Below are 10530 nucleotides of genomic sequence, written 5' to 3' on the forward strand. Positions count from 1 at the left end.
CCCGAATATTGGAGTCATGTGCTGGGATGATTCCATGGCATATCAGTGTCTGTTATGGACAGAAATCCTACAGAAGCATTTAATTCGTCCAGTCAGCCGTCTAATTGTTCTTCCTGAATTGACTGATGATGGTGATAGTACAGTAGTATACATTTTCTTGTATACAAATATGTTAACATATTTGGGGGTGGCTGTAGAAAATTCTGCTGTGATCTGATTGGTTGACTGAATCCTGATAAGAACACCTGTGGTCTCTTACTAATCAAGCCTCAGTCTCAATGTGTTTGTGTGTGAGAAGCAGTCTCTTTACTCATACATGGCCTGTGTGGAATTGTTGTTGACAATAAATCAACAATTACCAGCACTTGTAACCATGGAAATGTCTACTCCTACATGTTGAGAAAATAAACTGGAAACATGAGATTGATGACTGAATGAGTTTTAATGGATTCACCATTCCGGTAGCAATAGCCAAACCAGCCTAATATTCCTTCCAATTTTCTATAGTTAAGGTGTTTTAACTTCAGACCATTGCTAAAATATGAGTCCTCTGCCCATAATATTGCTTTCTCTAGTAAAAAAAAAAGTTGTCTTGTCTGAATCAGGAGAGAAATCTGCACAGATCAAGCAATGTTTACAGGCCAAAACAAATATGTGGGTGGATTTGGATGTCAGAGACAACAGGAGATGAACTTTTTCACTGGAGGAAGCGTTATTATTGATTACAGACTCTATTTTAGCCGGAAGCAACAGTTTAAAGTTAAAACATCTTAATAATGGATTTCTTTCTGATAAACACGCAGCTTTTGTCTTCTCAAGATGTTAACTGATGGACTGGAGTGCTGTGGATTACTTGTGGATTATTGTGATGTTTTTATCAGCTGTTTGGACTCTCATTCTGACGGCACCCATTCACTGCTGAGCATCCATTGCTGAGCAAGTGATGCAATGCTACATTTCTCCAAATCTGATGAAGAAACAAACTCATCCTAATCTTGGATGGCCTGAGGGTGAGGACGTTTTCAGCTAATTTTCATTTCTCAAAACCAAACAAGCACATATTTTGTGCAAGTTAAAAATAAAAATTGTGTCAAAATTCTGAAGGTAATGTTAGCTTTCTTTCCTTCTTATGGTTGTCTTTTTGGAAAGGTGCTGGTGAGAAAGGAGTGAAGGTGGAGCTAAACAAGCCGTCTGAACCAAGCTAATCAAATTATCATTAATCTGGACTTTTCTTGGTCACCAGCTGCGTGGAAAAAAAGAAGAGTCAGAAAAGGCAACGGGTGTCCGTGACGAAGCAAGAGAAAGGAGTGGAAGATTGAATTAATGGAGATTTAAAACTCTGCAGAAATCAACCACAGTTCCCAGAAAACCAGCTAATTTTAAATATGACTCTGTTGGTTTAATTTCAGTTTTAAAAAGGTACAGTACTCTGTATTACATTTACATTAATGCCTCTCATGTGACTGGAGTCACTGTGCCTCTGAGGAATGTTTAAAAAGCCTTTTGCTTTTGTTTCTGGGACGAGTTTCTGCATTTTGACCTGATCTTTGTTAATCAAACTGCACATGTTCTCTATGCATGTTATTTATTTCTCATCACTGCTTCAGTTCTGATCAGATTGTCTGTTCATATTGAAATACACCCAATGCCAGCGAGGTAGTGAACTTTCGGCATGTTTATTCAGGACTGTGAGCTGGCAGATGCATCATGGGAATGTCACGTGCAATTCTACAGCTTTACTTTCTTACATGCACTAGGTCAGTGCAAGTCCAGTATTGAACGTTATTGTCTGTCATGACCTGCACGGTATTGTCTAATTTCGACAACATTAAAGACTGTTTGCTTTATAGACATTGTTTCTCTTTTTAAAATATTCTGAAACAATTATAACAATTAGAAGTTCTGTTTGTGTGTGTGTGCTGTCAAAGTAAAGTCATATGCTTGAATTGAATTTAGCACTTATATAAACTGATTGTCATCCCTACTATTTTATTATAAGCAAGACCATCTGCTGGTATTTAATAATAAAAAAAAAACATTATTCTAGAATACTTAGTAATTTTACATCAAATGTCAGCAAAATATTTTAAATATTGAACAGCAGAATATTAAGTGGATACATTTTTTTGGAATTAGAATCATGGGGCTAAACAAAGATTTACTTAAATGGAGATCTCACTTTTTTTCTGCATTCAGCCACATAGGTTTCGGCAAGCATTATAAATAGATTTCTGATGTACTAAACGCGAGACGTTTATTGTGATCTTCAATTACTGCTGCACTAATTGTCATATTTGTTACATAGGTGTGCAGGAAACCCGTTTTTAGCAATTACTTTAAATGAGGAATAGCTACAAAAATTGAGCAACTGCGACACTTTGTGGTCACGATGGTAATGTCAAAACTTCAACAGGGTATGTGCAGAATTTTTTTAAAGTCAAATTTAAGACTTTTTAAGACCGTTTTAAAGACCTGCAATTATGTCTATACAGAACAAAACACTACAATCTCAGATTCCTGTACTCAATTAAAGAGGCTGTGACACACATTAAACAGTTATTACACTATTAAACAGGTTAACAAAAAGCAAGTTTAAAACACGTAATGAAATTAGTTCATGTAATTGGTTATGTAGCCTACTAATTCTCATACACGAATTAGTGGTCGATCAATATTGGATTTTGCCGATACGATAATGTGTTAAATAACGCAATAAAAAGATCGTGATGACGCTAGTAAAATCCATTTAATGAATCTTTTTAGTCCTTCCTTCCTGTAGCCTACAGGTCGCCCAGATAGAAGCCCCAATATTTTACATTGAATTAAATGCCACATACAGTTTACTGTGCATCCAAAATAAAAAGATATCATATCCAATGATACAACACGACAGAAACTTTGGGACTCTTGTTTTTAACGGTTTTATTAATTTGATCGATCGAACGACTCGCGGTTAATTTATAATTCTCGCAGTGCTTTGTAGCTAGGCTACTTTACTGAGCTCTAGTTTCATTCGTTTTTGTATATCCTTGTATCGAAGAAACTGCCATATGATTAGCATGTTTGTCTTTTTACAAGTAGGCTAATGTTCCATATTAACCATTTAAGAATCGACTTCACCAGAGCTGTATGTTTTAATTCCATTTTATTACACGGCTCTGTGGAATACTTGATTCTGATTGGTCAGTCGCGACATTCCGAGGTATGCTATCCCTCGATAACAACCGGTAAACGCTAATTAGCGTTATTAATAACACAGGCTCATCCGGGTAACAGCAGTCGGCGCTGTACTCTTGCTTTAACTGCCCACTGATCTACGTTCATCTTTATATAGATCAGTGAATTTGCCATTTTGATGTCATCTAGTGACATTTAGCTACCAGTTTTAGCGGGATAATGTACATCCAGCCGGTTGTTATCTCAGAATAAACCCCAACGCGAAGCGGAGGTTACATATTTTAACCCACATCTTACCTTAATATTAATTACATTGTTCTCACAGACTTCTTTCAGAACTTTCCTTAATATTACCTTAATACCTTACCTCGGAAAACCTGTGAGACTGCAGCTGCTCGCGCCGGATTATAACGGTTTTTGCTCCTTCGTGAAGCGCGCGCTCATTCAAACTTTTAAATATTACTGGAACTGTTTTAAGATAGAGGAATGCGCTAAAATACAAATTAATTAAACCCACTTTACCCAAAGCACATCAGTGAATAAATGATGACATTTTAAACATAAAATCAACCCTGCAAGAAGCTGACATGGGACAAAAATAAACAAGAGTTAGGCTACATAACATATCAACAGAAGATTGAATTTTATGAAACAAAATGAATAAGATTTAAGGTAAAATTACACTTATTTCTGAATTAATTATTGGTTTGGATTCAAACTACAAAAATTATTTGCATACATCCTAATTTATAATAGTTCAGCTGTAATATTTACCTTTGGCTTTAAAACAGACCCATAACCCATCTCACAATTAGGCCTACTGATTTCCAATGGTACATTAACATATGTCAGTGTTATTGATTGGATATCTGTATAATTTATGTTTTGACATTACATAGTTTCACTGTTGCATTGCTGCCCAGTGAGAACCCAGGATAGAGAGGTTGTGTGAATGTGGTCTGGACTTTATGAATGAGGGTAATTGTGTCAGAGACGCTGTAGAAGGACAGAATTCCTGCACGGTGATCCACATACACTCCTATTCTAGAGGAGCTTGATGCTACGATGAGTTTAGTCTTTATGTTATTGTGCAGGAATATGTATTTGGGGGGAGAACACAACAATATCCAGGACTGATTATTATGTCCAAACTTACACTCATTGCCACGTCCCTTCCTACTGATGCTCTTATAGGACACCGATACACCCAAACGTTCACTCTGACCGTAGTCAACTTCCCAGTAACAGCGTCCAGACACACTCTTCGGCGCTGTACTCTTGCTTGAACTAGTTTTTCTTGGTGGAAGCTTTGCGTTTGTTTAGCTAATAAAATATTAAAACTCCATTCAAAATGGTGTACAATTATTTAATTATGTCATCCTGGTATAGCTCGTGTCAGTGTTGCCAATTTAGCTAATTTGTAGCTAGATTTAGCGACTTCCCTGCCCCTTTTGAGACTTTTTTCAAAAGTTTAGGGACAAATATAGCAACTTCTTGGACAAACCTTATCCAATTTCTCATCTTGCCCACTGATCTACGTTCATCTTTATATAGATCAGTGAATTTGCCATTTTGATGTCATCTAGTGACATTTAGCTACCAGTTTTAGCGGGATAATGTACATCCAGCCGGTTGTTATCTCAGAATAAACCCCGACGCGAAGCGGAGGTTACATATTTTAACCCACATCTTACCTTAATATTAATTACATTGTTCTCACAGACTTCTTTCAGAACTTTCCTTAATATTTGTGAAGTAAAAATACCTTACCTCGGAAAACCTGTGAGACTGCAGCTGCTCGCGCCGGATTATAACGGTTTTTGCTCCTTCGTGAAGCGCGCGCTCATTCAAACTTTTAAATATTACTGGAACTGTTTTAAGATAGAGGAATGCGCTAAAATACAAATTAATTAAACCCACTTTACCCAAAGCACATCAGTGAATAAATGATGACATTTTAAACATAAAATCAACCCTGCAAGAAGCTGACATGGGACAAAAATAAACAAGAGTTAGGCTACATAACATATCAACAGAAGATTGAATTTTATGAAACAAAATGAATAAGATTTAAGGTAAAATTACACTTATTTCTGAATTAATTATTGGTTTGGATTCAAACTACAAAAATTATTTGCATACATCCTAATTTATAATAGTTCAGCTGTAATATTTACCTTTGGCTTTAAAACAGACCCATAACCCATCTCACAATTAGGCCTACTGATTTCCAATGGTACATTAACATATGTCAGTGTTATTGATTGGATATCTGTATAATTTATGTTTTGACATTACATAGTTTCACTGTTGCATTGCTGCCCAGTGAGAACCCAGGATAGAGAGGTTGTGTGAATGTGGTCTGGACTTTATGAATGAGGGTAATTGTGTCAGAGACGCTGTAGAAGGACAGAATTCCTGCACGGTGATCCACATACACTCCTATTCTAGAGGAGCTTGATGCTACGATGAGTTTAGTCTTTATGTTATTGTGCAGGAATATGTATTTGGGGGGAGAACACAACAATATCCAGGACTGATTATTATGTCCAAACTTACACTCATTGCCACGTCCCTTCCTACTGATGCTCTTATAGGACACCGATACACCCAAACGTTCACTCTGACCGTAGTCAACTTCCCAGTAACAGCGTCCAGACACACTCTCTCTACACAACACCTGAACTACAGAAACAAATCTGTCCGGATGATCAGGATACGGCTGGTCTGTATGAGTGCTAGTAATCGTCCTGCTCTTATCAGACAGACTGATGTTTTTATTAGTCGTGTTTGGATCCAAAGTGAACTGATGGAAATCTAAAAAAAATATAAGCAGATAATCTTTCATTATTTGGAACATAATCTTGTTTTTATTAGATATACCTGTATTTAAGATCCAAGGGTTTCAGAAATTCCCATTAGGATTTCAAGAGTTAAACTTACATCCCAAGTATTCCACTCTGGTCTCAAAATCAGGGCCAAGAATGATCTGAATGTGTTTCACTATAAGAAAACCAAAAGACATCTGATGTTTAATTCTCACGTTGAGAGAAAAATGTATACTAAACCATTAATGCTGTATGAACATCAATGAATAGATGAATGTCTGATAATTTACCAGTACCAGATATGTTGTCTATCTGCTCTCTGCAGTATTGAATTAGTTGGTCTCTGAGTTTAGAGACAGATTTCCTGACATCGTCAAAAGAGAGGACAGAACTGATGATGATTCTGGGTAATTTTGTAGATCCAGAGAGAGAGAGAGACTGGAAACTCTACACAGACAAACAACAGATAAAACAGAAATACTTCACCCAAAAATGAAAATTCCCCAATCTGAAGAATCACCTCAGAGCAACATAATTCATAATAATGACTGCCATGACCCAAATTCGATTCCGTTACCTGGAGCAAATGGATGTGATCATCCGTGTCTGAAAGCTGCTTCAGTTCAGCCTCACTCCTCCTCAGATCCGTGATCTCCTGCTTCAGTTGCTCCAGTCGTTCTTCAGCTCGACTCACTGAAGCTCTTTCCTGAGCTCTGATCAGCTTTGTCACCTCAGAGCGGCTTCTCTCAATGGTGCGAATGAGATCAGAGAAGATCTTCTCACTGTCCTCCACTGCTGCCTGTGCAGATCGCTGTTAGGACACAAATCACAATCAGTGAGAAAGTTCTTCAGCAGAGGAAGAGACTCTCAAACATCTTTTAAACAGTCAACAGTTGTTCTCCTTCTGCAAACTCACCTTTTGAGACCCCACAGCCTCTCTCAGTTCCTGATGCTTCATCTCTTTCTTCTGGATTCTCTGCTGGACTGTTCTCTGCATCTCTCTCAAATGACCCTGTCAGATAAACAAATGATCACAGAAACTTATGTAACAAAATAGACACAGAATATCACCACATCATTACATAAATGACTGAATTTGAAATCCGTTTTAAAATCGAGTAGGCTGTAGCACTCACATTGTGATTGGAAAAAATATGGAAAGATTATCTTCAAAGTTATATAACAAAACGTTCTTAAAGTAACGTTTATGGAACATTATTATAACTTTTGATATTTGATATACATTCTCATAATGTTGAGAGAAAACATCCTTATGATGTTATTTGTACTCGATGAGCGTTCTGAGAAACATTTTTGTAAACTTTAAATACCTTTATAACCACAACATGAAAACTGGACATATTAACATTCTTAGAATATTAAAAATAAATGTTTAAATAATGTTATTTCTTTAAAATGACTACAATGTTTTACGAAATGTAACCTTTAAATTATGTTTTAAAGGGGTCATATGATGCCCATTTTCCACAAGTTGATATGATTCTTTAGGGTCTTAATGAAAAGTCTGTAACATAGTTTGGTTAAAATTGCTCAATGGTAGAGTAAAAACACCTTTTTTACCCTGTCAAAAACAGCTCTTTTCAGATCAAGCCGTTTTTGTAGCATTTCGACTGCTATGTTCATTATTACATCCAATAACAGAACACCTCAATCGCTTGTTAGAAGTCATTCTTGTCTACATCTGCTCCGGCGGTGAAACAATGGTGGACTGATGACAGCTCACTCAGGGCGGGGCTAAGGTAAGACGCCAGTCCAGTCTGTGCTGAAACGGTACTGTCAATCAAACTATCGTGGGAGGGACCTGTTTTTGTGACGTCACACAGACAGGCATCTGAGATCGGCTCGATTTGAGAAAGGGGAAAACATTTAACCAGATAAAAAAAAAAAACACTGGGTGGATTTTTATCATTATAGGGTGGTTGTGTACACAAACTACCAACACACATTTCAGTTCAAACAACTTGTAAAAGTGCATGTAGCATCCTATGACCCTTTTAAAAAGAGAACTGGACATTTCAACATTCAAATAACGTTATATTTTGTGTGAAATTAAAGTTAGTAGAATGTTGTGAGAAAAGTTTTTATTACTTTAAAATAATGTTATAATCACAGGTAGAAAACTGGACATCTCAATGTTTTAGAAACATTTCAAAACAATGTTCCCACAATGTTTTTATAACCTAAATTTATTACCTATAGGTAGTTTCCCTTCACTAGCAATATGTGTTACAGGCCACTGTTTTGTTTACATGCAGTTCAATAAAGGCCCTCAGGAATTTGGGGTATTTCCTAATACTGCATTGTCAATGGCAACGCTCATCCAGGGATCCAGGAAGTGAAACAAATAACTGACTGAATCCCACAGTACTACAAACCACACCTCTACAAATTACACCCCCTACAAATGAAACAACCATTTAGGAAACTTCATCAGAGCCCCTCCCTGAGAATCATATGTGGTGGTATATACATCATGTGAAGTATCATTTTGAGCGTCCATTCCACTTGCAATATATGGGATCACAGAAATGGATTGTTTTTCTAAAAATCTCCGTTTGTATGCCACAGAAGAAAATGTCATATACATCTGGGATGGCATGAGGGTGCGGAAATGATGAGAGAATATTCATTTTTGGTAACTGACTGAATCCCACAGTACTACAAACCACACCTCTACAAATTACACCCCCTACAAATGAAACAAAAATTTCTTCATCAGAGCCCCTCCCTGAGAATCATATGTGGTGGTATATACATCATGTTTGTTTTGAAGTATCATTTTGAGCGTCCATTCCACTTGCAATATATGGGATCACAGAAATGGATTGTTTTTCTAAAAATCTCCGTTTGTATGCCACAGAAGAAAATGTCATATACATCTGGGATGGCATGAGGGTGCGGAAATGATGAGAGAATATTCATTTTTGGGAGGAGTATCCCATAATGGCAAAATTGTAAAAGAATTTAAACTCACGTTAAAGGGATTGTTTACTCACCCTACTCTTTCAGACCTGTATGATTTTTTTTTCTTCTGTTGAATATAAAAGACGATTTTGAAGAATATTGGTAACCAAACAGTTGATGGTAGCCATTGATTACATAGTACGGAAAAAATGGCTACAATCTACTTTTGGTTACCAACATTCTTCAAGATATCTTTAGTTTTCAACAGAATAAAGAAACTCATTCAGGTTTGAAAGTGAACAGTGAGTAATTGACGACTTATTTGGTGAATAATCCTGTAAATAGGCTTGAGAATGTAACAAGTCATCTGGACAAATAAACTTATTTAGCAATAAGTTTAATGTCAATGTCACTTCATACCTGCATCTTAGACTTTTCTTCTGCAGCTGATAAAGTCTCATGGTTTCGGTGTTCATGCAATGTACACAGAACACAAATAAATTGTTGGTCAGTGCAACAGAAAACCTCCAGAATCTTATCGTGTTTTTGTTATTTGGTGAGTAATCCTGTAAATAGGCTTGAAGTCAACTGTGTATTACCCCTTATTTATTTTAGGGGATCTGGGCAAATAAACTTATTTAGCAATAAGTTTAATTTCAACGTCACTTCATACCTGCATCTTAGTCATTTCTTCTGCAGCTGATACAGTCTCATGGTTTCTGTGTTCATCCAATGTACACACAACACAAATAAATTGTTGGTCAGTGCAACAGAAAACCTCCAGAATCTTATCGTGTTTTTGGCAGATCATCTGCTTCAGTCGTCCAGTGGCATCGATCACTTTGTGTCGTTTATCAGAATGAAACTCCTCAAAATGAGTTTGACAGTAAGAGTTCAGACACACCAGACAGGACTTGACCGCTTTGTTTTTCCGTCCAGTACAGACGTCACACTCACGTCTCCAGGTCCAGCAGGAACAGCATCTCGAGGCTCAGTCTTCTTCACTTTCTCCACCATTTCAGCAATCATCACATTCTTGCCTAAATCAGGTCTCGGCGTGAAGGACTTTCTGCACTGTGGACAGCTGTAGATTCCCCTCTGATCTTCATGATTCCAGTGGCCTGTAATACAGCTCATGCAGTAACTGTGTCCACATGGGATTGTCACTGGATCCATAAGGAGATCCCAGACAAATTGGACAGATGAACTGGTCCTCAGCCACTGAAATTCTGGCTTTTGCCATTTCGCACACATACACACATATAGAGCGATGACACAGAGAACAGCTTAGCTTCTATTTCTCTGAACCGTTCTCAGCTTATCCTGTATTTCTTATATATTTTAAGTTTGAGGAAACAGGTTTATTTTGTAGGATGTGACTTACTGTAAGGCAGCTTTCAGAAATGTGGATATACAGGACAGTGTGATGGGTTAGTGAACATACTTTAGTATGCATCAAACTCAACATACTAGGTAAGGCATCATGTGCATGTCAGTGACCTGAAGTATCTGAAGCATTTGACTCGGGTTCAGAAACAGGAGGCATGTGGCTGTATTACATCCAAAGGAAAATAAATGACAATATAGAGACAGTTGGCAA

At 37.1% G+C, this 10530-nt stretch overlaps 1 protein-coding gene and 1 pseudogene across 3 annotated transcripts in view; one reads left to right on the forward strand and one right to left on the reverse strand.

The window, feature by feature from the left end:
• LOC107730384 (egl nine homolog 1-like) overlaps window positions 1–1818 on the forward strand; it is a 34280-nt gene extending 32462 nt beyond the window's left edge. For 2 of the 3 annotated variants that reach the window (XM_016541209.1, XM_016541212.1), the window contains one exon: window positions 1150–1818. In XM_016541209.1, the coding sequence (XP_016396695.1) occupies window positions 1150–1205 (56 nt within the window). In that variant the 3' untranslated portion in view covers window positions 1206–1818. The remainder of the gene's footprint in view (window positions 1–1149) is intronic. The other variant, XM_016541210.1, reaches the window with a different exon arrangement.
• A 3640-nt stretch (window positions 1819–5458) lies between these two features.
• Window positions 5459–10173, reverse strand: LOC107730375 (tripartite motif-containing protein 16-like; annotated as a pseudogene).
• Window positions 10174–10530: the final 357 nt, after the last annotated feature.

This window comes from Sinocyclocheilus rhinocerous, unplaced genomic scaffold (genome assembly GCF_001515625.1).
Source record: "Sinocyclocheilus rhinocerous isolate Xijiao unplaced genomic scaffold, SAMN03320098_v1.1 scaffold2653, whole genome shotgun sequence".
NCBI lineage: Eukaryota > Metazoa > Chordata > Actinopteri > Cypriniformes > Cyprinidae > Sinocyclocheilus > Sinocyclocheilus rhinocerous.